Source organism: Vulpes lagopus, chromosome 1, assembly GCF_018345385.1.
Source record: "Vulpes lagopus strain Blue_001 chromosome 1, ASM1834538v1, whole genome shotgun sequence".
Classification (NCBI taxonomy): Eukaryota; Metazoa; Chordata; class Mammalia; order Carnivora; family Canidae; genus Vulpes; species Vulpes lagopus.
In genome coordinates, this window is record NC_054824.1 from 53,604,024 (window position 1) to 53,631,644 (window position 27,621).

General features: G+C 38.4%; 1 protein-coding gene across 15 annotated transcripts in view; it reads left to right on the top strand.

Annotated features, from left to right (window-relative positions):
- The window catches only part of PKHD1 (PKHD1 ciliary IPT domain containing fibrocystin/polyductin), a 477,526-nt gene that overhangs the window by 256,264 nt on the left and 193,641 nt on the right, over positions 1-27,621 (top strand). For all 15 annotated transcript variants that reach the window (XR_005990304.1, XR_005990305.1, XR_005990310.1 and 12 more), the window contains 2 exons: positions 6,251-6,316; positions 12,610-12,738. Coding sequence is in view for 12 of the 15 variants with exons in the window: in XM_041771518.1 (XP_041627452.1) it covers positions 6,251-6,316; positions 12,610-12,738 (195 nt within the window). In the remaining 3 variants the exon portion in view is untranslated. The remainder of the gene's footprint in view (positions 1-6,250; positions 6,317-12,609; positions 12,739-27,621) is intronic.

Here is a 27,621-nt window from a genome sequence, read left to right on the forward strand (position 1 = left end):
AGATGCTGCTAACCCGGGAGGTCCTGAGAATCCCAGAGTTTGCGGCCAGGAGATCCTGGGCACTGCCTGGGTTTCTCTTTTCTCCCCAGTGCCCAGGGCACAGGCACGGAGCAGGCTGCAGCTGCATCCGTCTGGGGTTCAGCGGGGCCTTCCTTGGGAAGGAGCTCCGTTAGCATCTGCATCTGCGGGAGAGGACTCCACTGGCCGCCCCGAGCATTTGGGGAGTGGTCCATAAGCAGAGCAGAATCATAATCCTTCGAAACTTTGCTGCCATCCCCACACTGAGGCCCTCTAAGGCAATCCATAGCACTCTAGTTAATAAATTAATTTACATTCTCACGGAAGACTCATTCCCCGAAGATCTCCAAGGATTTTTGCCAGTAATATAGAGGATTGACTTTGGGGAACTGCACTAACCTTTATGGCAAAAACATAGAGAATGGAATAGGAGCTGGCCATGGGAAAAGGAATTTTGCCTCTTGGTTGCAAGCAACTTCTCTCCCAAAAGGAAAAGGAAGGAAAAAAAGGAGAAAAGGAAAGAAAGAAGGAAGGAAAACTTAGAAGTCAGAATCAAATATTTTTTTCTAGGCATCAGATTAAGGAGCTAATTCTTAGTGATGCTGATGGCTGGCTCTAGTTCACATAGAGCATAGGTGGTGTAACCAGCATTCAAACTCAGCCTTTCTGACCCTAGTTCAGTACTTTTTCCAGTACACTGGTGTTTTGGGTTTTTTAATCCAAACTTATACATACCCTTATAAACCAGTTCTTCTTCCTCTACTTAAAGGAAAAACTTGGGCCTTTTGAGGACTTTATGCTTCCTCAATTTTAGATATTTGAGATCCAGCTTCACTCTTTGTCGCATCCTATAGCTCTTGTACTATTATTTACCTTAGAGTTTTCTTAAATCAATACCCATGCTGTCTTTTTAAAAAAACCTAACCTATCTTTAAGTAATAATATTCATAAAATCATGGGTTTAATGACCCAGTTGTTTTCTCTAAAATATGTTAGCATCCATAGCTATTAAAATAAAACATTAATGCCACTAAAATCATCATCTCAGATTTTATATTTTGGGAATATAATGCAGTCTGCAAGTTTTGGGTATAACTGATGGAAAGTAAAAAGTGTGAGCCCAGGGATTTCTTTTTTATCTGGGTCTCTTTTCTCACTTGCTAAGAACACCTGCTCCTGAGAACAAGCCACGTTTTTGAGAGAAATTGTAAAATTCCTCAATTTGGAACTTTTTAAATATGCCTCATGGGCAAACAGCTGGAATATTTGTTCCCAGGCTGCCCTGTTGGAAGTTCTGGTTCTGTAGATCTGCATGGGGCCCAGGACATCACATATGCCCCATGCAAGTGTAGCAAACATCTCTGAGTCAGAATAGCAATAGTTATTGTTTTCTGAGTTAATTAAGAAGGTTTAATTGATGTCTTAGGACTGCAGTTAATGTACATATATCTGTCAGTGTCTTGCATAAGTTCTTTTACTATTACACCTAAAAAAATTTATACCCTTCCATGAATGAATACTACTAGGGCTAATGGAAGACTCAAAGGTGATTGTAGGATTTTCATGTAATGTTTCTCTGAAGGATTTGGAAAGATCCTGTGTTATGAGGGACAGAGTGGCTCTGTGGCTGCCCCCGTGCAGCCGGAATCAGACAGAAGTATGTTCCTGTGAATCAAGCATTAGCTGCCCAGGGATCAGCTGGCAAGTAATTCTCAAAGGTTAAGTGAAAAAGGCTAATTTCTGGGGAATGAGGTCAAGTTCACTGAACAGGGAGGGAGAACAGAGCAGGAGTGTATGGGTGTGAGAGAAAAAGAGGTGGAAGTGGTAGATAGGGCAAAGCTAAGCTGCAGTGCAGAGAGAGGGGACCACACCCAACATCTGGCTCCTGAAGACAGAGCTGGAGCCTGGGTCCAACATAGACAGAGACCTAGAAAGAAGGCATGAGTCAGGGAGAGAAAGGGTGAAATCCGCAGACACAGATGCCGTCACTGTTTTAAATTCTCGTCATGAGTGGTCAATTGCTGACTCATACTATGTAAATATGAATTGAATGAAAGGTCCAAATATGTGTTAAACCTCAATGGTGAAGTGCAAATGGGAATATGGATGAAGAATTAAATAGGAAAGGAGCAAAGGCCCACTAAGATGCCACTTACTTTTTCCTTTTTAAATAGATAGGTGCTTAATTCTCCCTTCAAAATTACAAGAGAAAATGGGACCTACTCAGGAGAGAATTAATTTTTCTCTTCCCTAGTGCCCTAGTGAAGACAAAACCTGCTGGAAACAATACACAACGGTGGAAGACACTAGTATATTTGGCTGAGTAACTCTTTCCTCTTTCTTGGCATATTTCTCACTTTCTTCTGGATCTCTGCATTTATAGCAACCTTACATCATATAGCACTCATCGGAATAATTTGACTAAAATTGACCTAAAGACTTCTTTTCTTTTTGAGGACTAACCAGATAGTCTTACAACCTGGGAAGGATCAACTGCAATGAGGCTCCATTTATAAACAAAGTAGATTAACCACTCTCAAATTACAAATACAAACTCAGAAATCATAAGCACTGAGAAGACATATGCATAATATCACACTCGTGTAAGGCTTTTAAACTCTTCCTGAGTCAATACTTTTATTCTCAAATGATTTTAATCCCTCTTTGTATTTATCCAAATTGGAAACAATGCTTAACATTTACACTGTCTTTTATAGAGTCAAAGCACTTAGCAAACTAGCAGATCTGGTTAAGTTGCTTACAATTCTGAATACTATGGCTCATCATGATTAGGTGCAGCTGTAAAAAGAGTAGAAGCATATTTCTTGGATTTGGTTAACTGGATGCTAGAATCATGAGCATGCCATGATAACAGTATAGGTAATGACTAGCATTTATATGCCAAGCACTGTGCTAAGCATGTTATATAGGGATTATCCCATCTTTTCTTTCAGATAACGCTAAAGGGTGGATAGGATGACTATCTCCATTTTTCATGGGAAGGAAGTTTCAGAAATGATGGAGAACTTATTAGTTGCTCACATCAAGGAACTGGAAGACCCAGTATTCAAACTCAGGCTGTTGGACTTCAATCAGCACCCACACTCCTCCCAGTGACTGACTATGGCTCTATTCTCAGGGTGTGGAAATGGTATTTGGGAAGAATAGCCAGCCCTCTGACCCACACTCACATTTCAGAACAAGTCTGCAGGGGGCCATGTACATGTGGTGGTGAAGGAAATCAGACTTTCTCAGTCTTTCCTACTTTTGGTAACTTTTCTCCATTTCTTTGGATACTGAAACTACTCCTTTTCTCAGAGTGAATGGTATTCTCACATTCGCTTTAATAAAATGAGTGATAGCTTTTAACATATATTTTGGGGAAGAGGATCCCCAGGAGGTGGGAAATATTTGTCCATGTGTAGAGGCTGGAAAACAACAACAACAACAACAACAACAACCACAACAACACAGTGGTCATGCAGTTCAGAAGCCATCAGTGTAGAGCTGCAGATATGATAGCACAGTCGCCAGGAAGCCTTGAGTTACAAAGAACAGAGCCTGGGTTAAGTTAGTTCCTGAATGGAAGGACAAGTGGAACAGTCTATATGGGAGTTGGCTATGGTGGGGGTTAGCCTTTTCAGTCGTTGGGTTAATTATCACCATGACAGTTACAATGCATGATGCAATATAAAATGACTGCAGTAGTTTTGAAAAAGATTTTGTCATGTGCAACTTTACTTTTTTCCTTTCTTTATTTCAGTGGCTCTGTCTTAAGGAAGAGGCACAGGTGTTAAGAAATCTACAATTACTTGGAAGCTGCTTTTAACAAGGATGATTTATATAAAATCTTTAAATGAACTAATAACCCTTTACAAATGATTCCTGGAATTTTTTCTAATTTGCCTTCTTCAGAGTTTGATTCTATTATATTATTTAAGTCCTTCTTCATATGGAAGAGTGCTCCTTTGTTAAGAGTCTTTTTCATAGATGAATGGATAAAGAAGATGTGGTTTATGTATACAATGGAATATTACTCAGCAATTAGAAACGACAAATACCCACCATTTGCTTCAACGTGGATGGAACTGGAGGGTATTATGCTGAGTGAAATAAGTCAATCGGAGAAGGACAAACAGTGTATGTTCTCATTCATTTGGGGAATATGAATAATAGTGAAAGGGAATATAAAGGAAGGGAAAAGAAATGTTGGGAAATATCAGGAAGGGAGACAGAACATAAAGACTCCTAACTCGGGGAAACGAACTAGGGGTGGTGGAAGGGGAGGAGGGCGGGTATTGGAGGGGAATGGGTGACGGGCACTGAGGTGGACACTTGACGGGATGAGCACTGGGTGTTTTTCTGTATGTTGGTAAATTAAACACCAATAAAAGTAAAAAAAAAAAAAAAAAAAAAAGAGTCTTTTTCATGTTTTTAGATATCATCTTGTCCATATTCTCTTTTGCTTTTCTTTATAATGGAGTCTATTCTATTATTTTGTCGTTTAGTTCCTTTAAAAGGGTTGTTCCTGTCTCTATTTGCTCAATTGGTTAAAATTGTCAGTTAAATACTGGGTATTCAGAGTAGAGCCCTATAAATTTAGCATCTCCAGGTTAGTTCATAGTAAGTATCTACATGTCCAGCAATGTCTAGTGTCCTAAGGTACTTGAGAAAAGTTCCTCCCTCCCTCTAAGATTTAGAGACAGAGCTAATGACTGATGCAATCTGAAATTTACCACAGTTGATGCTTGATAAATATTTGCTAAATTGAGAGCAAGCTTGGGATAAATATCACCAATATCAGTATGAGCATGAGTGGGTGAATTAGACATTATAGAAAAAAGGAGAGATAGAACATGGGGCTGGTGGCATTATGTTTATTTATTAAGAAAAGTGAGTGAAATATGCAACAGGCTAGAGAAACAATATAAACAAAACCTTGGAAGTAGTGATAAAGTAGAACACAGAGAGAATATGTTGGTCATTGTACCTGGTCTCAAAATATGTAGTATAAGGAGAAAGCCACTTTTTATAGTGGGAAAAATTTTAATGAGAGTAATTATCAGAGTAAGAATAGAGGGATTGGAAACATCTCATCATGAATCCCCTTGGGGATTATCATTATTATTTTTTGTAATCTGAAACTTTTGCTTTGCAATTAGAAAAAAATGATCCTTGGTCTAGTCCATCCTGTGATGAAGGAAAGGTTTAGGGCTCCATGGAAAGGCAAATGGAGAGCATGGGTTTGACCAAGTCCTCAAGCTTTGGGCCCTCCAGTGGTGGGAGGTGTTGGCTCATGTGACATCTGATAAGGCAGAAAGGTAATTAACCAATAAAAGACAAGGTGTTACTGAAAAGTGGAGTTGGCGCACCTGATTACTAATTAATCAGGCGTGAGAGCACCTTGTAGATGCATTCACTATTTAATTATAGCAGCCTCTCTTGGCAAAGGAGCATATGTTCCCAGCTTAATCTACTGGTTTATACTGACATCAAATTGTCATTATCAGAAAGAATCAGGCCTTTTGATTATTTCCACTAATTTATTGAACACTTAAAATTAATGAACCCCAGGCCTTTTAAATGTGCTCAGTTGGTTTGGAAGATGGAGGAGAAAGAGGGGATGGAAAAAAGCCTTCATTAAAAGGATAATTTGTTTAGATAAAGGTAAAGCAAATACATTTCATGGGTGATCTGAACTCTATTGAAAAACACATGAATTCTAACAGCCAACCCTTCAAAATGATGGAGAGGAAAAAGGATATGAGGTATGCCCTGCTGACCAACATTGGCCTCCAAAGAACATATGGCTAAAGAGTTTCCCCCCTAATTTATTTATGTGCCAATTCTCTTAAAGACCTCACTGAAGTTGAGTTTAATCAAATAAAAGCAATCAAAATCAATTGTTAGACTAACGAGGACTTCATTTTTTTATTTTGAAAATTTAGTTAGGTTGGGGGGAATTTAGCATAAAGCCATCTTTATCACATAGGAATATCTTTTGTATTAAAATGTTCTTTGGGGATGCCTGGGTGGCTCAGCGGTTGAGCATCTGCCTTCAGCTCAGGGCGTGATCCTGGAGTCCGGGATCGAGTCCCACATTGGGCTCCCTGCATGGAGCCTGCTTCTCTCTCTGCCTCTCTCTCTGTGTGTCTCGCATGAATAAATAAATAAAATCTTTTTTAAAAAATGCTCTTTGCATCACATCCAAGTTTTGGCTTTTTGTATTCAGTTTCAGGTGAAGGCCAAGTTCAAGTGACTCTCCAGGTGAAGGAAGGAGTTCCCCCAACTATTTCAGGTGAGTATTAACCCACCCACCAGATAGAAATGCCTGGTACCGCAGAATGTCCTCCAATAATAGTTCCATAAATTGCTTCCATCAAATTGTTTATAACAGGTAGGTATCAGCCCTAATGCTGTCATGTCTAATGACTTGCTATTGTGTCACCCCAATAGCTGAAATGTGCATCTGCATTTCACAGAAAGATGTAAGAAGGCTACATTTCAAAATATTGGAAAATAAGAATTAAAACGTGTAAATAAGCACATTTCATAAATTATGGACCATATGTGCACACAGGAGTCCAGATCTGCAGATGGGCCATTAGGCCTCTACCAAATGGAAAGAAAAATTCAGGCTATCTCAAAACTTTAATTGTTCCCAGTAATTTCAGGACATCAGGGTAAACAAACCCTTCCCAAAAGTCATATGGTTCTGTGAAATCTCTCTAACTCATAAAAGCCAAATTCTCAAAGACTAAAAGACTCATACGCACCTTCTAATGTATTTCATTGTTTGTTTTTGTTTATCCTGAGCCAGTTTAACTATGCATTTGCATCAGGGACAAGTCTTTTCAAAGGCCAGGTTTTCCTTTGATTTTCAGTGACATTTTTGTGATATGTCAGAGCAGAGCCCATGCTAACCAGAAAATCATCTAACTCTTCCATTTAAATTAATAAGTAAATGAAGTAAAGGCAGTAGAGTAAAACTCTGAACTAGATGGACTGGTGGCTAATGCTCCATACTTATTGGACTGGGAAGAATGTGGTTCTTTGTTTTCATAACTGTTTGTGGGTGACCATAGCATTTTGTTCTCTATGTTCCCTGTCCTTTATCCTTCCTTTCCTTTAGGTGGCTCACAACGCATTATTTATTGAGTGCCTCTTGTGCAAGATGTAGGAGGCTACAATGATGAGAAATGGTATTTGACTCCATGGGGTCTTATGGTCACATGGGGATCTCAAACAAATGACTAAATAATCAATGAGTAAATCTCCGTTAAAATGACTGTTACCAAGAAAAGTATCTTGCAATTCTTTCCTCTCTGATAGTTCTGTGTTCAAATTTCCAACTGATTGGGTCAGTCTTCATTTGTAGAGAACATATCTGTTGGGGGTAGTTCTCATGCCAAGCCCCTTTAGGGATACTGGACTATTTGTGGGTGGTCATTCCTCATTCAACCAGCTATATAGTTAGGGTACCATGCCACTCAGTACTTAGTGGGAAGATTTTCGTATTACGGACTCTTTGGAAGGAGACTGTCAGTGGCCAGAGGGGTTCTTAGGAGGGGTCGGTTTAAATGAAAGATGTTTCACTTGGCTAATCAATTACAACATGCTAAACAAATAGAAAGCTTCAACAAGTTATAGAATATTAATAAGTTATAGAACCTCACAGGCTATCCTATCCAATTGCCTCATTTTAAAAATAAGGGAATGGAAGCCTAGAGATTAAGTCGTTTAGTTAGTCACACCTATTCAGTGGTTGAACTTGGATGAGAGCTCAGGTTACCCAACTCAGTCCAGTGTGTGTTCTGCTATGCCAGATAAACTCTAAGCTGTTTAAAATATGTTTTTTGGCATATATTAATTTATGACTTGATTAAAATTAATTGTATTTATTCAGTTTTCCTAGCCTACATAATTTAGAACAGAAAACAATCCTAAACACAGGGAGTTACAGAATTCATATATTACCATTTGTCAGGAAGAAATTTCAAATACTAATATGCTGCCAAGACATTCCCTGATTCCTGTTGTGTGAGTAAATGTGTTAATTACAAAATTTGAATATGAGTGTCTATTTTGCTTAATGAAAAGTTCTATGGAAAACAGTAAAGGGGCACCTGGGTGGCTCAGTGGTTGAGCATTTGCCTTTGGCTCAGGTTGTGATCCTGGGGTCCTGGGATCAAGTCCCACATCGGGCTCCCTGCAGGGAGCCTGCTTCTCCCTCTACCTATGTCTGTGCTTCTCTCTCTCTATGTCTCTCATGAATAAATAAATAAAGTCTTTAAAAAAACAATAGAATTATTACAATATCAAAAATTCTTTGACAAAACAATGGAATGATTGATTAATGGAATTCTATCTATATGTTAACTCACTCAGAGATTCAATATGATCTATAATGCAGATGAGACTTTGGTTTAGAGTGTTCTGCTGCAGAGTCTCCTAGTTGACTCAATTGAAGATTTATTCTGAGTGTACAAGATTGTGCTGGACACTTATGGTTAAATCGTGGACAGGATCCAGAACCAGAACCAGAATCCAGAACCAGCAGAAATTAGAGTACATATTGGTCAACATTAAAGAGAGGCAGAGGAGGTGGTGGTGATGCAAGTTGTTGAATGGATGCTTAGTGGGTCTGCAGTGAGGATTTATGCTAATTTGAGTCAAGATGATATCGATGTTTCAGAACACTCCAGTGCAAATCATTCATATTCTTCCAACACTGTGCCCTTACTGGTTTCCTCTCAATGTGTGCAATGCTCTTTAAAAAATGGGAGACAGGAAACAACCCACTTCAGTGGGGGAAGATAAAAATATTTCTAAAGAGCTTTTACCTCAAAAATGTTATCTTTTCAGTAAGGGCTAACTGGAAACATGGTGCATAGTTGTATGGGACAATTGATCAGATTATTATTTATTTATTTATTTATTTATTTATTTATTTATTTATTTATTTATTATTTATTCATGAGACACACACACACACACACACAGAGTGAAAGAGAGAGAGAGAGGCAGAGACACAGGCAGAGGGAGAAGCAGGCTCCATGCAGGAAGCCCAATGTGGGACTCGATCCCGGGACTCCGGGATCATGCCCTGGGCCAAAGGCAGGCACTAAACCGCTGAGCCACCCAGGGATCTCGTCTTATATTTACCATCCTTCCCCCACAGATCTAAGTTTATTTCCTTTCCTCAGGTTTCTAAGAATCTGTCAGCCCTTCTCCTATTTAAAGTCAATTCATCCTTTTCAGCATCCTCTGAACTTTGTTCCATCAGTAAATGACTCTGTCTTGTGTAGTTAACCTCTATTTTACTGACTCCTTCTGATCAGTACCTGTCAGTTAAACCAAACCAAAACAAAACCAAATTCCTGGTCAATGAGTCTTTCTCTAGTTGATATCTCTGCTGCAAACTTCTCAAAAGACTAACCTCTTGGTACAGAGCCATAAAATGCAGGGCAGATGAAGGTTGAGGTGCAGAGGACAATATTTGGCTCAGATATCAAGTTGGAGACCCCCTTAAATTGTAGCTGTTGCTGAGTGACAGATTTGTAGAGGAAAGCAAGGTGAGGCTTCTTCACAAATGTTGGTCCTGACCAAAATTGATGGAATCGGGTTTAGAGATAAGATTCATTTATCTAAAGATTGGAGAGACAGATCAAAGCCTGAGCATCTCAAATCCTAAAACTGTTCATTCCTCAGTGAGCTTTTGGGATGACCTGACCTTGTTTCTTCCCTTCCTCACCTCCTGTGCATTCCTCAGTCCACTGTAATCCACACTACTTACCACCTCGACCATTCTACTGGAGCCACTCTCACCTGGATCATCCATGCTCTGGTTCTTGAATTCAGTAGTCACTCCTTATTCACTCTCTTATCAGAACTGCTGTTGACAAGATCACTTTTGCCCTCTGGACATATTCTATCTCTTAGGCTTTCAAGACATTCCTCTCTCCTGGTTCTCCTTGAACATCTCCACTTCTTCTTGAACTCTTGTAGGCTTCTTGTTCTCTCCCCACCTTTCTATATTAGTAATAACCATATAGAAACCTGATGTTAACTATAGAAATCTGATAATTTTGCAAGAGACTGAAATGTGTTAAATTCTCCATTATGTGTTCCCATCTGAAGGCAGAATGATATAGAATGATCAAATTCATTCATAATAACAACTTAGAATAAAGATTAGCTTGTTCAATTAAAGACAGTTTTAGCCCTCTTATAAATGAGATTGAAGATGACAAAGTGAAGAATTTGTTTCCAACATCTATGATATAAAGAGTTTTTGAATCCTGGTATAGGGTTTTGAAGAGGCTAGTCATTGCCCTTTTGAAATATCACTGGAAATAAGGCACCAGAATGTCTCTTTCTGGCCTTTGTGGTGCTTAGTGGCCACTTCAACAAAGCCCCCACCCCATCCCCACTTGAGTATTTAGAGTATACTGTTGGAAAGGAGGCAAAATTGGGAGGAAACTAAGTATTATAGTCTTAGTGTTTATAAAATATTTATAAAGCCTCTTTCTGAGTGAAGCTTGTGCCAAGACCATGCCTGATTCCCATGATGTGGGGTTGATTGTGTGCTAATTAAATTGCCTAGGATTTCTACTTGACCACAATCTATATACTTCTCAGTTATCCCAGGGCTCTAAGGAGATCATGATTAGGAGGGAGTTGGGTTCCGGTAGACAAAGTAACTGGGTGTTCCCCAAAGTTCTGACCTCAGGCATTTTCTCTTTTCACATTATAAGCCTCTGGAGCTATCACAACTCTTAGAGTTTCAAATGTGACCACCAAATCTGTTTCTTTGACTCCGAGCTCTCTCAGATTCCTCAGATTCATATCCAATCCCTTCTTGCTGTGTATCCCACCTGGAGGTCTTTTCAAAGACACTCCAAATTCTTTACGGCCTAAACTGAATTCATCAATGTCTGTCTTAATGGACATCTCTGCCTATTCCACCTATGTTGGAAACTCAGAGATCATCTTTAGCTCTTCCATCTTTGTTACCAATTGCACCTGGATCTCTGCTTATTTCTCCAGCCTTATCACTTGCCTCCTCCCAGCTCTGTGACTGAGCACTCCAAACTGCTTAGAGATCCTCCACTTAGCCTCTTATTTTTTGCCATTACTCCTGATCATCCCTCTGTCTAGATTGCAATTCTCACCACAATCCCCTTTACCTTTGTAGCTCCTAAGGCTTTTAAAATGCAGCTCAGAGGCTCCCTCTCCAGGAAGCCTCTCCTGGCAAGGTTTCACTTATTCTCTTTGTTGGGTACCATTAAAGAGAACTCCCTTCAGAGTTCTATCCTCCCAATATTTATTTAGACAACTTATACAACATTGCTAGCTCCTTTGGGGGCAAGAATGACATTTTATTCCTTTTGGTGTCTCTACTTTTCAGGAGATGTTGGTGGAGAAGGCACTCATTCTTTGTGCTTGTGAAATTAGTATACTGGATGCAAATCTGCCTTCTCTCCCCAGTCATGTGAGATCCCACATCACTTGAGTTCTTGAAACTCAAAGAACATTTGGAGTCATCTATGAATCTTTTCATCCTCTTTTAAGAGTCTCTCTCTCTGCCTTCTATCTTTGTGCTAAGGATCAAACTCCAGAAAAGAATCTGTGGGTGCAGTTCAACATGGTGTTGTGTGTGATGAATACTGTGCGGTCACCACTGGAAATTATTAGATTTGTGTTACAATTCCTGATGAAGAGGCTAGTGAGGTGTTTGAAAAGAAAATCCCATTTGATCATCAGTGGCAGAATCAATAAAACCCAGTTGAGACATATGAACTGTATGTAAATTACTGTAATGAGAGGTGTCCAGATTATTATCTTGCCTTTAAAATGCATTAAGAACTATGAAAAGATTATACCTTTTGACTAAGTGATTCCATTGCTAAGATTCTATTTTAAGAAAAAATAATTGTTATTGGCAGATTTATGTAGATATATTTAACACTGCATTACTTATAATTTTAAAAGAGAATGGAAAGATCCTAAATACCAAACATTAAAGATTGAGTAAATGATAAACTTTTCATATGATAGAATATTATGTAGCCATTAAAATTATGTTGACAAGGAGTTTTAATGACATTAGAAAATGCATGTTAAAACTAAACTAAGTAGAATAAGAACTGAATATAAAATTGCATGTATGATGTAATCTCAATTATATAAAAATGCTGAGAAATTCTGGAAGGAAATGCAAAGAAAAGATTAATGGCAGTTATCTCTAGGTAGTGAGATTATAGGCCATTATTATTATTTTTCTTTCTATATTTGCATATTTCAACTGTTCCATGATAAGCATATGGTCATATTTATATCAGGCAAAACACAAATGTTTAATAACAAAAGTTAGAATATATTTACTCTAGAAGTAGAAGTAATTGAAGGATTGAATAATTACTTGCTTTACACTGATAAATGATTTTTAGAATGTTATAAAATATCAAAAAGCAGCTACCTTGGGAGGTAAGAATATCATCAATATCTTAAAATAAAGGTAGAATTTTCAAGTTATTATAGTGAATCAGATTTTCATAGTTACTTTGCTGTTTTCTTTTTGTTTTGTAGCTTCTACTTCTGCACCTGAGTCAGCTTTAAAATGGTCCCTTCCTGAAGCATGGACAGGGATTGAAGAGGGCTGGGGAGGACACAACCATACCATTCCAGGTCCTGGGGATGACATCCTGATTTTACCCAGTGAGTAAAACAGTCCACAAATTAAATAATCACAGACAGACTGAACTAGGATAATCCAATTGGGGATTACCTGTCATTTAAATATATTGTACAACAAGTATAGAATGTTGGCAATCTTATTTGTGGGCACTTATGTCTACAACCTTCTTTTTTGAATTTTTGTAGGTGACAAATTTCATAATCCTATGAAATCCGGCAAAAATAGCTCAGCTTACCTTCATTAAAGGTGGAATAAGCAGTCACAATGCCACAAGGAGTTAGACTAATCCACTAATGGGATATTCTTCTTATGTGTCAGAGAACAGATTTGCAGAAAATTCTAGGGTCCTTAATTTGGAAAGACAGAGTGTTTGGAAAGAAGCAATTTGCAAGTGCTTTCTTTTCCTTTGCCTTTTGTGGATCTTTTAAATAATAGAACTTTTAAACTTTAAATATAGAATCTTTCAAATACAGAAAAGTAATGAATAAGTTACTCTGTTACCATGATTTTTCAAAGATGCTAGAAAAGGAAACTAATAAAACAGAAAAATAAAAGTCCATGTATGTATGTATACATGTATGTATATATGTATGTATGTATCTATCATCCATCTAGAACTCTCTTCCCACATAGACACATGTGGAAAAAAATGAGTCTTCAGATAAACAGAAGCATAACATAATTATAAAATTCTTTCTTTTTAAAAAAATATTTATTATTATTATTTTTAAAGAATCTCTATACTCAACATGGGGCTCAAACTCACTACCCTGAGATCAAGTTGCATGCTCCACCAACTGAGCCAGCCAGATGTCCCCAAAATTCTTTTTTTTTTTTTTTTAAAGATTTATTTATTTATTTATGAGAGACACAGAGAAAGGCAGAGGGAGAGGGAGAAGCATGCTCCCTGCAGGGAGCCTGATGTGGGTCTCCATCCCCGACAGGGATCACGCCCTGAGCCAAAGGCAGAGGCTCAACCACTGAGCCACACAGGCATCCCCAAATTCTTCTTTTTAAAGAGAGAGTTATTGAAACTCCTAGAAAATCTCTCTAGCCTGAGAAGTAGATGTTTTTCGAAGAGCAAATATATTTTCCCCAGAAGACCTAATTTCATTTATGGCTTAGTTCGAATTTCCACAGTACTACTGAATTTAAAAAGATCCATATTGTAAGAAGAAGGTTTGGTCATCTGCAAAGTGATAACAATGATAGTATCCGACATTTATTAACAACTAACAACATGGTAGGAATGATTCTCCGTATGTTAACTCATTGAGCCCTCAAAATAACTTCTTTGTGATATAAGTGATATTATCATCCTTTTTTTTTTTTTTTAAGATTTTATTTATTTATCTGAGAAAAAGAAAGGGAGAGAGAATGCATAAGCTGGGGAGAGGAGCAGAGGGAAAAGTAGATTCCTCACTGGACTGGGAGCCCGATGTGGGGCTCAATCCTGGGACCCCAAGATCATGACTAACTGACTCATGACTCAACCAACTGAACCACCCAGGCATCCCTATCATCTCTGTTTTTACTGCTGAGGAAACAGAGGCCCAGGGCAGTTGAGTAACTTGCAATTTGCAATTCAGCAATTAGGAGTTTAAGCCAGGCAGTCTGACTTGAAGGCTATATTCTTAACCCATCAAGTACATCTACTCCTTTTCTAAAAGGACCAAGAGGAAATGACAAAGAGTAGTTGTGGTGCTTGTTTTATTTAGGATAGAGAAAAAAAAAAAGGCAGAATGATTAAAACACTAACTACATCTGGGCATTGGTGGCGTGCTGGTATAGCTGTGCATAGAGAGATGAGGGACAGGAGGGGGAGGGCTGACCAGCACGAACTTGAACTATTATTATCATCCAACTCCCCTATCATCCACCTCTTTCAATGGAGAATGTAACTTTTTGAATAAACAAGCTCATGAGTCATTCTTGTACGGAAGGGAAAAATCTGTTCTGTCTCAGCCATTTCTTTGATGAATGTAGCCAGCGGATTGGCCCTGGGCTATGGTTTTTCCCACTAAGCAAGCTGTTTTTCCCCCACCCCATGCAGGAAGCAAGTAAAGCTTTTGAAGGTTGCCAAGCTTTTAGTATCCTTTGGGACCTTTATGCTGAGAGAGGAGTAATCTTAGCTATCTTGCTTGGCACTGCAGTTGACTGTATCTACTGTGTGCCCTGAGTGTTGGGAGCCCCTGGCGTTCTCCATCATTCTTCATTCCATTGTTTGTGCATGGTAGGCTTATAAAATGGGCCTGAATTCTCCATGAAGCTGCTCTTAAATAGCACAGATCAAAAAATAAATAAAATAAAATAAAATAAAATAAAATAAAATAAAATAAAATAAAATAAAATAAAATAAAATAAATAATAAAATAAAACAAACAAAATGCACAGATCAGTGCTTTGGAAAAAAGTGGGGTGTTAGGGGGAGGTGCAAGCATTGGATGTATAAAGTATCTTTCCATTGGTCCTTCAGTCTTATTGTGAGAATCAGAGAAGTTAAGATCTTTAAACCATGCAATTATTGTTCATTATTTCTGGTTTCCAAATGGAAAGATCCATGAATGAACACGGGTGTGTAATATGTAATAAATCAAGTCTTACTCTTATTCTGTTGCCTTTTTTTCCTCCTCTTATAAGTTTTTCTTTTAACTCCAATGAATGATCTTATAGTGGCCAGCATTTTAATCCATTGTTGTGTTCTTTTTGGAGCTATTCTGACTTACTTTTCCCTTCAGGTTTTTGGCAAACCCTGATATTTTGACCTCTGATGGGACTTCGGTTGAATTTACCTTCTCTTTCTACTTGTGGTTTTGTATTCTTGACCTTTTCCTGGCTCTCCTGGTTTCTTTCATTGCCAGTCTTCCTTGAATCAAGTAAGATTATTCACCACTAAGGGTGGCACAAAATAGACAATATATATTGCTTGAGTGAAGTGCACCATCTCAATGTTGCCACCTATAATTTAATATTAGAATTAAATATTTGAGTTGGATGGTTTTGACATAGTACAATATAAGATTGTACAGGTCTGTGAAAGAGAATGTCTTCTCCTTTGAGTAGATATCTATGAATTAAGATATTTATGATGATGATATTGATGATGATAGCAGCAAATATAATTTGACTGCTTGGTGTGTGCCCTGCCCTATGATCCATTGTTCCAAAAGGATTTTCTCAATTAATTCTCATAACTACTTTACGAGGTGAATCTGCTGTTGTCCCTCTTTTTTTTTAAAGATTTTATTTATTTATTCATGAGACACACGGGGTGGGGGGACAGAGAGAGAGAGAGAGATTGAGAGAAGCAGAGACACAGACAGAGGGAGAAGCAGGCTCCATGCAGGGAGCCCGACGTGGGACTCAATCCCAGGTCTCCAGGATCACACCCTGGGCTGAAGGCGGTACTAAACCACTGAGCCACCCGGGCTGCCCATGTTGTCCCTCTTTTGATAGTTGTGGAATCTGAGACACAGGCGGTTTAGTAACTTGCCCAAGTTTCATCCAGCTAGTCAAAAGGCTGGGTCAGGAAATCAGTTTGATTCCAGAGCCCTCATTATACTGTAATTAAAAACAAACAAACACACATACAGATGCACAAAATTCACCATCCCTGCCTATTCTGATTCATCCAAATCAGATGACATATTATATAGGATTTGTATTTCTCTGCTTATTGTTCATATTGCCTCCTCCAGTTGGAATTAAAAGGGGGAAAAAACCCTCAACTATTTATTGACTACCCAGCATATGTCAGATACTCAAAGAATTCTATCTTACCACATCCCCATTAGTACATACACTTGGGAAAACTGGAGATACTTCCCAAAGAGGTATCTGATGTAATGAGACTTTAGTAAAAGCATGTGCTTTGCATCTGGCAGCAAATGTAGTTGTAATTCAAGTTCACACTTCTTTCCAATTCAGTTTGACCAACATTTACTGAACACTCACTCTGCTCAAGGTACCGTACTGGGTGCTCCTGACCTGGGGCTCCGAAGGAAGTCAGATATTCCGTGACCTCCAATAGCTAGGGATTTAGTTGAGTAATAAAATACAGAATACATAATAATACATCAAATGGCTGGAATTAGCAACAGAAGTGTTTTGAATCAAAATGTCTTGGGTGAATGGAAGAGATACGGCTTCACAGAGGAAGAGGAACTAGAAAAATGGAGTAAGAATCTGAGGGACAGTTAGGCACAAAAGCATATCGGACAGTTAGTGATGCTTCAGGACATGAGAATGGTCTGTTGACTAGGATAAATCTGGGTTCACATTTGGATTTTGACATCATGTGACAATTGTGCGACATTGGACAAGTTTTAAACTTCTCTGACCCTCATCTCTAAAATGCGGGCTCTAATTAATATGTATGTCATGGTGTTAAAAAGATGAAATCAGGTAATGTCAGTACACATGACCACTGCATAGAGTATTGGCAGTAATGGAATTAGAGATGAAAGCTGTGATTTTTAATGTATCAGTTGCTCTTTTCCAGCATTTTTCCATTTGGCTGCCCCCTTGGCCTCTGGTATTAGCGACACTTTGTATTTGCTTTCCAATGGCTTATTATTTAATTTTCACAACATCCTTGGGAGCTAAATAGGTAATAACTATTATTACAGTAAAAACCCATTTTTACATAATACGATTTTAATGGAACTGCTGATTTTACAAAATGAAAGTGACTGGTAAAGAAGATTTAAGTGATACTTTTGAACCTCTAATATAATTTTATGGTGTTTTGTGTATTTTAATTCATTAATAAAGGAAACGTGTAGAACATTCCCATCATTATTCAAATAGAATAGCATAATTTTTCAATAAAATTCTTAGGGTAAATTGCCTATTTCCATTTTCTGGGAAATCAATTTTATGGAATGACCTCAGACCCATCCTATTCCATAAAAATAGGACTTTACTGTACTAATAAAAGATATCACTATCTTAAGTATGGTACCATTTTCCTCCAAGGCGTTCTGTCTTTATAGACATTGGATTTTGAAAGAGCTGTAAATTCTACTCGGTGGTATTATATGGAGTAAGCTAAGGTAATCATGAAGAATTTTCTTTGCATTTTAGTTTATAACTTTGCTTCCCACAAACAAGTATATCTGATTGTCTTTGCCTCCTAAATATTGAGAGAATTGGTATAAATGCATTCTAGGCATCTTACAGAGTGGAAACAAGTTCTATCTAACACGTTACACAAATCACACTTTCACAAGCATAGCTGGTCAATGGGTGACATAATCCTGCTAACCTATACTCCACGTTTTGTCCTAAAATGACCTAAGAGGATTTGTGTAAGATGCTTCCAGTGCTTTTTCTGAAGGAATTTCAGCCATGACAAAATGACACCCTTTTCAAGCAGAGCAGGCTTAATGAAAGGAAAATGTGTTTTAATTCCAAATGATAGGATTCTGTTTTGAAGGGTACAGATATGATATCATATAGCCTCCAGCGCAGTGTGTGTGTGTGTGTGTGTGTGTGTGTGTGTATGATAGCATTCACTGTGTTCCTTTTTGTGTATTACTTTGAACTGTCCTTATTTGAAGAAATGAATGGGAGAATACTGTGTTTCCTTTATAATAGTTCTTCTGTTTGTTCTGATTTTCAATACTTGGGTATTTTAAATGGCAGAGAAGCTCATCAAAGCCTAGTGATGTACAAAGATGGCAATATTTAATGCATTTCTTTGTTAAATCACAAGGCATTAAAATTGGTGATATGAAGTTAAATGATTATAAATCAGGAAGCAATATTGGGGGGAAGAATTTCTACAGAATGTTGTAATCATAGCATTATTAGCTCGATTTACCTTTTTCTTGAGATTATAACTAATTGAGGATAAGACATATATAACAGATTTGAGTCTGCAAAATCAATTATAAATCAGACATTATAAAACCTATGTTCTATCTCTGTAGCTTGAGTAGTTTTCAATATTCTGGTCTTGTCCCATTTAGTTGAGTCTTGCAAACCATCACCCCATTTATTCTGGATTATTGGTAAATGGAAAAGGGAAGAAATTTAGACTTAAATTACTGGGGTCCCTTTTATTGTGTATAGCATCAGAATGGTGACTGACATGTTCTGGAAATCTATTTCTACTTAACAAACCACCTAGAAACTTAACCTAAAACCCACATTTTATTTTGCTCTCAATTTTGTGAGGAAGGCTAGACTATTCTTGTTTGGGATCTTCCAGGCCCTGTAACCAGATGGTGGCTGGGATGTAGTGATCTAAAAGCTCAACTTGGGTGCATAGTTTAAGATGGCTCACTCTCATGGCTGGCAGTTGATGTTGGTTATTGGCTGGGAGGTCAGTCAGGGCAGTCAGCTGAGAGGTCTCAGTTTCTTTCCATGTGTGTTTCACTGTGGAGCTTTTTGGGCTTTTTCTCAGCATGGCAACTGGATTCCAAGAAACAGCTACGAATGAGTTCTCCAAGAGTGAGCAGTCCAAGAGACCTCGGTGGAAGCTGCATGTCTTCTGAGCCAACCTTAGCAACCTCAGAATATTATGACCACCACATTTTCTTGGTCAAGTGAGGCCCTAAAGACAGCCCAGATATAAAGGAGGAGAATTGGGCTCCATCTCTCAATGGGAGGACCAACAGAGAACTTGCAGCTGTTTTAAATCTACCACTGTGTATGTGTTTATGTGTGTGAGTGTGTGTACACGGCATGTAATTGGGAGCAGATGTACCTGACTTAATTCAAAAGGTTAGAGTGTTTTAGGGTCTGCTAAATTTGTACTGTCTTCCCACTCTTGGCAGAATATATTTAGATTCTGTTGGCTTACCTGAATTAGAAACTGAGGAACACCAGGAGACAGACTGGCCAGAAGATTTTAGTTTCTTTATTCTTTACAACCTATACGCTTGGTGGTCTCGTATTGCCTCTTTGCTGCCTTAAAGTAGGATTCTTCAACTCTCCAAACATAATTATGGGCCCCTGACCTGGGATTGCTCACTTTGAGTGGGTGTTGGATGACAGTGTTTGGGCAGCAGCATGTGTCCAACTCTTTCCATGCACCACCAGAAGCCTTTTCTTGGGAGAGAGGAGTGTGCTGGGGTGGGGGGAACAGAGCACAAATATTTTGAACATTTTTTTTCTCTCAGGGCAGAAATTAAAAGTGCACTGGGATGACAGTCAGACTGTTCTTTTACCTTATTTAGAATATGAATGGGAAAGCTATTCTTTAAGATTTTATGAGGAAGAACAGATGAATATGATTCTTTAAGAGGTAGCTTTGACACAGAAACTTTAATCAATATTATTGTCAAATAAAAATAAATAAAAAGAAAATCTGAAACCAAAGATCAAAGGATCTTTAGATACTGTATAAATCTCCTTCCTTTTAAGCAGTTCCTTGGAGGAGAATATAGACCGTGAACATTGCTTAATGGTAAGGAGTGTTAAGGCCATGTTCTTCCCACAAGAAGGAAAACTCAAAATCTCAGGTTTCATGGGGAAAGTATTTCCATAGACCTCCCCCAAATAGTTTTGAAATATTCAATGTAAATTGACTTTTCATATATCCATTATTTTGAGTATACTTTAGAATATACTATAGAAGCTCACTCTTCAAAGCAATCTAAATGTAAAATCCTTTGCAGTATGGAATCCTTTGATGAACTGAATGGTTATCTAGGAATTTGTTTTATTTTGGAATGTCTCTATGTGGATTTACTTGTATTAAATAAATATTAATATATATATATATACATATATATAGATACATAGCTCTGTTGTAGCTCCTAGGGAATTTAGTGGCTCTCTAATCCAACTAAAATGAGCTAAGGTATTATAAGTGTTTTAGAAATTGTGAAGCATTGTGAAATGCATTATTATTGCCCAGACTTTTATGATATTTTGTACCAAGGATAAGAGCAGAATTTCTTCTCCTTGTTCTCAACCTAGTGTTGCAAATTGTGTCCTAAAATTTATAAGAAGGGATATTGTTGTTTTAGATTTCTGTTTCCTTAAAATAGGATATCTCCAAGACACGGTTGGAGCCTAGGGAATTCCTTCTAGTTGCAATGACCGTGATTCAAATAGCTTCTTACAAATAACAGTAGTAGTACCATAACTACTGACCAAAGCCTGTAACAGTCCTTACAAAGTATGGACAAATCAAGCAGGAGTTGGAATTTAAAAATAAAAAGAATTATGGCTATATATGTTTTCTTTATAAAAATTAAAGTTTAGTTAAAATAACGGCAGAACAGATTTTTTATTTCCTGTAAATGACAAAAGGAGCATTATTTTAAAAATATTAAAATAGGTTGATATCCTTCCATTGATCTCAATTTGTCAATCTTTGCTTGACTCAGTCATGGAATTTGTTTCTGGGCTAATTAGAAATCACTTAGAATCTTCTCTTGGGACCCAAAGTCATGTAGGCCCTTACACTCTTTATGGCTTGCTAACTTGCTGGAACTAATTAGAGTTCTACTTTAATTGAGTGGTTTTTCAAAGCCCTTGCTGTCATTACACACCTGAGAAACATACTCATTATCATAGTCCATTAGTATTAGTATCATAGCAATTTTTTAGGAGGGGACATACTTCTTCAGGTTTGAAGATCGTAATTTGGGTGAAGGGGCAGAGTGGCATTGGCAAGTGTGAAGTATGTAAGAAAGAGACCCAGGGCTTATTTTGGTATTCACACCCACCTTGAGAATCACTGCTTTTATAAGTTTACAAACTCCTGACTCCAGGCTTCCAGAAGTATGACCCTTCTGGGTACCTTATGTTCCAACCTGAGAGGAGCCTAACAGGTTTGCCTGTAAAAACACTCATAGTGCTTTTCCTTCAATTGCAATAGGTGTGATTTATTTGCTACTGTAACAACTTCTCCTACATAACCTCTGTATACTTCCATGCATAGTATAATATTACTTTTTAAAGAAACTATGCATTATCTTCCTTAGAACTTTTAAGTATACTTTGACCTTAACAGTATAAACCACCAGCTTCACAGTAGCAATAAATGCATTGGTGGTTGCAATGAAATGGTGCTGCTATGGTGGGAAGCAGAACTGGCAGGTCTTGGCATTTTATTAATTGTGAAAGGTAAAGACAATGAGTCTAAAAAGAGTACTTTTGTGCATGGGTGAACATCTTTTGTGCATGGGTGAACAGGTAGGGAGGCCATCAATAGAAAGGATGCAAGGGAAGGAATAGATTTAGCAGGGAGGTTAATAAATTCCCTTAGACATATACTAAATTTCATATGCAGATGCTTGAATGGTAACAGGAAATGTGGACCAGAAGTTTGGGAGGGAAGCCAGTTGGGAATCTGAATTTAGATTTGGTAATCCTCAGAAGAGTTGACTGGGACTGAAGAAGCCTTGGGGATTGGCTCTAGGGTTAGAGCCAACAGGAGAGCCATCACACACAGCTTTAAGGAAAGGATAGGAGGCAACATCTTGGAAGAAATTCTAATTTAAGTGGCAGAAAAGGAAACCAGAGAAGGAGCAATCATGAAACTTGGAAGTGAGCTGGGACAGCAGAAGGCAAGAAGAGAGCAAGACCAAGATGTTGGAGGTGGTTAACAGTAAATGTTCCAAGGAGGACGAGAAGGATGGTCATTTATGGGCATCCTGGGTGGCTCAGCATTTAGCGCTGGCTTCAGCCCAGGGTGTGATCCTGAAGACCCAAGATCGAGTCCCGGGAGTCTGCTTCTCCCTCTGCCTCTCATTCTCTCTCTCTCTCTCCCTGTCTCTGTCTTTCTGTCTCTCTCTGTCTCTCTCTCTGTGTGTGTGTGTCTCTCTCTCTGTCTCTCTGTGTTTCTCATGAATAAATAAATAAAATCTTAAAAAAAAAGAGAGAAGGATCGTCATTTAGAAATTGCCCAAAGATAAACTATATACTCCCTGAAAGCTGCTACAAGTCAAATGCAAAATATAATGCTTGTCTTGTCTTACAATTTCATGCATTTACATTGGAAACCTTTATGAAAACTCTTGTAGAGATCGATGTCTTTAAGGATCTCCCTATCGTTGTGAAAATTAAAGCAATTACTCTCAGATGAGATGGCAGCACTTCTAAGGTGGCAACCAAGTTATCTCTGGTCACTCTCTGGTTAGAATACTAAGTGTTCTAAATTAATAGTCTCCTATGATATGTTGATTCCAATAGAATAGGTCAATTTGTATAGTTCAATCAGTTTGGGAAAATAGAATAGACTATAACCTCTAAGATATCAACTGTCACTTCCTGAAGAGGCACAGTATTAGACAAATACAGAACAGGACAAAAATAATTTTTAAAATATTTAGAGGATTGTTCATAATTTTTACAATGGGTTTCATTTGGAGGTAAGAATTGAAGGTCGTATTTAAGACAGGCAGCAGTAGGCCATCAGAGCACTGCTGGTAAATAGTATTTAGAACTAGAGGGTCCTTTTCTTTTTCTTTTTCCATTATAACTCATTTTTATATCAGACTAAAAATTTCCAATATTTTTTCTCTTTCCCTACCGTAACTACAATATTTTACTGGCTCTTCATTTTTTTAAAATTTTTATTTATTTATTTATTCATGGAGAGACACACACACAGAAAGAGAGAGAGGCAGAGACACAGGCAGAGGGAGAAGCAGGCTCCATGAAGGGAGCCCAACGTGGGACTCGATCCCAGGTCTCCAGGATCATGCCCTGGGCTGAAGGCTGCACCAAACTGCTGAGCTACCCGGGTTGCCCCAAAAATCACTTTTAATGTTCCTTCCAACCCCATATTCTGTGATTTGCGTTGCTACAAATTTGCTGAGAATTAATGAGTTTTTTCTTGCTTTAAATACATAAACTGATGTTTTACCTAGTTTTATTCCCTCAGGAAGTTTGTCTCATGGAATTAATATTCTTTGAAGAGACACAGGCATTTCTTAAAAGAGAAGGGGACCTGAATGATTGCATATGCATTTTGCCCTCCTGGTTGGGGTTGGGGAAGTAGAGCCAAGTTAGGAACAGCTGCCCATGGGGCTCTTAATATAGAGCAGGGCTTTTTCACTTGTTCTAATTGAATTACATCTTTTTCTCTTTACTTCATGGTCTGTTTTTCCATGAAGATATTCTTGGGATGTAGAATTAAATAATTCATGATTTCCCAATTATTGGTTTAGTAGGTAGAGTTGCCATTTCTTGAGTTGATTATACATACTTTCCTGAGGTTGCTTTTGGAGTTTCTTCATATGCAGAGCTTTACAGGTAAAATAAGTGTGACCAGGGAGAAGGTGATTATGGTATAGCCCAGCCAGCAGGAGCAGGAGTAGCACAGGGGCTTGCTGTCAACTCCCGAGTCACCATGCTTTTATACAACCCAGGAGTTCTTCACTTTTCTTGTACTCTAGGTCTGGTTGGCAGTCTGGTGAAGCCTAGATCTATTCTCCTAATAATATTTTTCATACATAAGATAAAATAGGATTATTTTCCTGACAGAAAAGTGCTTAGCAGGGAAATCGGGCAGAATCACAGGAAAGGCAGTGAAGCCTCAAGATTCCCAGAGTCATTATAAAAGGAGGGGCACCCGGGGGAAAGCTCACCAGAAATCGCGGTCCGATTTGGGTAAAGGGCTGGAGCGCCCTCTGGGGCACTCTGGAGAAGCCAGTCGGGTAGGCAGGCTGGCTCCAGACAGGAGTGGCTGTACAGCATTCCTTTGGGGAGAGGTGGCCCCCAGGAGTGCCAGTCCAGTGGCACAGAGCCCCGGATCCCAGGGTGCCCAAGAAGATAAAGCCAGTGATCCTCCATCCCCCTGGGACAGGAGGAAGCAGGGAGGGCACAGGACAGCGAGAACTCTCCTGCTGCTGGGCACCCCACAAGCTGTGCAGATAGATCAGTGCACCCGCGCCGGCCTCCAGGAGCATCTAGGCAAGTGCAGACTGGAAGACTATGGATAGTTATCCAAGGGGAGCTTGACTCCAGAGCTGGAAATCTGTCCCCTGACATTGTTTTTCCTCTTTGTTTCACCTTGTGCCTGGGAGGGGCGGGGCCTCTAGGGAATAAAGGCCTCACAGGGTAAATAGCTCATACTGAGCTCAATACCTGGCAAGGGGCAGGGCATCTCCACACAGGCACATACACCTGAGAATCAGCACAGCAGGCCCCTCCCCGAGAAGAACTGCTGGAAGAACATGTTTATTGACCAAGAAGCACTGGAAAGCCCCAGGACTGAAGGTAAATAGTATTTAGAACTAGAGGGCCCTTTTCTTTTTCTTTTTCCATTATGACTCATTTTTATATCAGACTAAAAATTTCCAATTTCTCTTTTCCTACCGTAACTACAATATTTTACTGGCTCTTCATTTTTTTTTTATTTTTATTATTTATTTATTTATGATAGGCACACAGTGAGAGAGAGAGAGAGAGGCAGAGACACAGGCAGAGGGAGAAGCAGACTCCATGCAACGGGAGCCCGACGTGGGACTCGATCCTGGGTCTCCAGGATTACGCCCTGGGCCAAAGGCAGGCACTAAAACGCTGCGCCACCCAGGGATCCCCTGGCTCTTCATTTTTAAGTTTTTTCCTTTTTGACTTTCAAATTTCTACAATTACATGTCTTAGATATATTTTTCACTTCTGGATTCCCTTCAACATATTCAATTTAATTTTGGTTGATATATGAGATATGAGTATTTGTTTTTTGTTTATCTGCCTCATTCTGTTTTACAATGGTGGAAGTTAGTACCTTATCAAATATGACCAACATACACCCATAACCAAGTGGAATACTGTGTTGGTTCATTCTGTGAGATTATATTCTCTCTTCCTTCCCATTCTGCCCCCCTCTTTTATCTTATTTATGTTTTTGTGGTCAGTGTTGGGGCTTTCTATAAGTATTGCTGGTTTATATAAATTTGGGATTGATCATCTTCTAACATACAGAATAAAATACACTCAAAACCAAGAGGATCACCCTCTAGGACCCCTCAGGTAGATGACGTTCTCTCCCTGCTACCATTTCCTCACCACCACCACCACCACCCCCTTTTTCTCTTTTTCCTCTTTACTTTTTTTCTTTTTATCTTTTCTTCTTCTTTGTTTTTGGTTTTTGGATTTTTATTTTTGCTACTTTGTTTTTAGTCCTTTTGTTTTATTTTGTTCTGTTCTTTTACTTTCATTTTCTGATCTCTGACCTCTTTGGAATCATCTAGGGTGAATTTTACTTAGGTCGTGGTTGATATTTTTGACTCAGCCCACTCAGATAGCCACTCTGCACTGGACAGAATTACTAGAAGGAAGAATTCATCACAAAAGAAAGAAACAGAAACAGTACTCTCTGCCACAGAGTTACAGAATTTGGATTTCAATACGATGTCAGAAATCAATTCAGAATTACAATTATAAAGCTACTGGTGGCTCTGGGAAAAATATAGAGGACTCTAGAGACTTCATTACTGCAGAATTGAGATCTAATCGGGCCAACATTAAAAACAGGTTAAATAAGATGCAATCGAAATTGGATGTTCTAACTGCTAGGGTTAATGAAGTAGAAGAGTGAGTGACATAGAAGACAAGTTGATGGTAAGGGAGGAAGCTGAGGAAAAAAAAGAGAAAAACAATTAAGAGCCTATGAGGGAAGGTTTAGGGAAATAAATGATAGTTTGAGAAGGAGGAATGTATGTCTAATTGGGATTCCAGAAGAGGTTGAGAGAGAGGACCACAAAGTACATTTGAACAAGTCATAGGTAAGGACTTCCCAAATCTGGAGAAGAAAACAGGTATTCAGATCCAAGAGATAGAGAGGACCCCCCCCCCCCAATCAATAAAAACCCTTCAACATCTTGACATTGAATACTGAAACTTACAAATTTCAAAGATAAAGAGAAAATTCTTAAAGCGATTTTTAACTATGGAGAAATATCAGATTAACAGTGGACCTCTCCACAGAGACCTGGCAGGCCAGAAAGGGCTGGCAGGATATATTCAGGGTCCTAAATGAGAATAACATGCATCCAATAATACTTTATCCAGCAAAGCTCTCATTCAGAATAGAAGGAGAGATACAGAGCTTCCAAGATAGGCAGAAACTGAAAGAATAGGTTACCACCAAACAGGCTCTGCATGAAATATTAAAGGGGACCCTTTAAAAGAAAGAGGGAGCCCAAATAAATAATCCACAAAAAACAGGGACTGAATAGGTATTATGATGACACTAAAGTAATATTTTTCAATAGTTACTCTGAACGTGAGTGGGCTAAATGATCCCATCAAAAGACGCAAGGTATTGGACTGGATAAAAAAGCAAGACTCATCTATTTTCTGTCTACAAGAGACTCTTTAGACCTAAGGACACCTCCAGCCTGAAAATGAAAGGTTGGAGAACCATTTACCATTCAAATGGTCCTCAAAAGAAAGCAGGGGTAGCAATCCTCATATCAGATAAATTAAAGTTTATCCCAAAGACTGTAGTAAGAGATGAAGACGGACATTATATCACACTTAAGGTGTCTATCCAATAAGAATCATGAATATTTATGCCAATGAATATTTATGCCACTAATGTGGGAGCTGCCAAGTATATCAATCAATTAATTACCAAAGTAAAGAGATACTTAGATAATAATACACTCATAGTAGGAGACTTCAACATGGTACTTTCTGCAAATGACAGATTTTCTAAGCAGAACATCCCCAAAGAAACAAGAGCCTTAAATGATACACTGGCCAAATAGATTTCACAGATATATACAGAAATTTCTATCCAAATGCAAATGAATACACATTCTTCTCAAGTACACATGGAAAGTACTTCAGAATAGACCACATATTGGGTCACAAATCAGGTCTCAACTGATACCAAAAGATTGGGATTAACCCCTACATATTTTCAGACTACAATGCTTTTTTTTTTTTTAAATTTTTTTATTTATTTATGATAGTCACAGAGAGAGAGA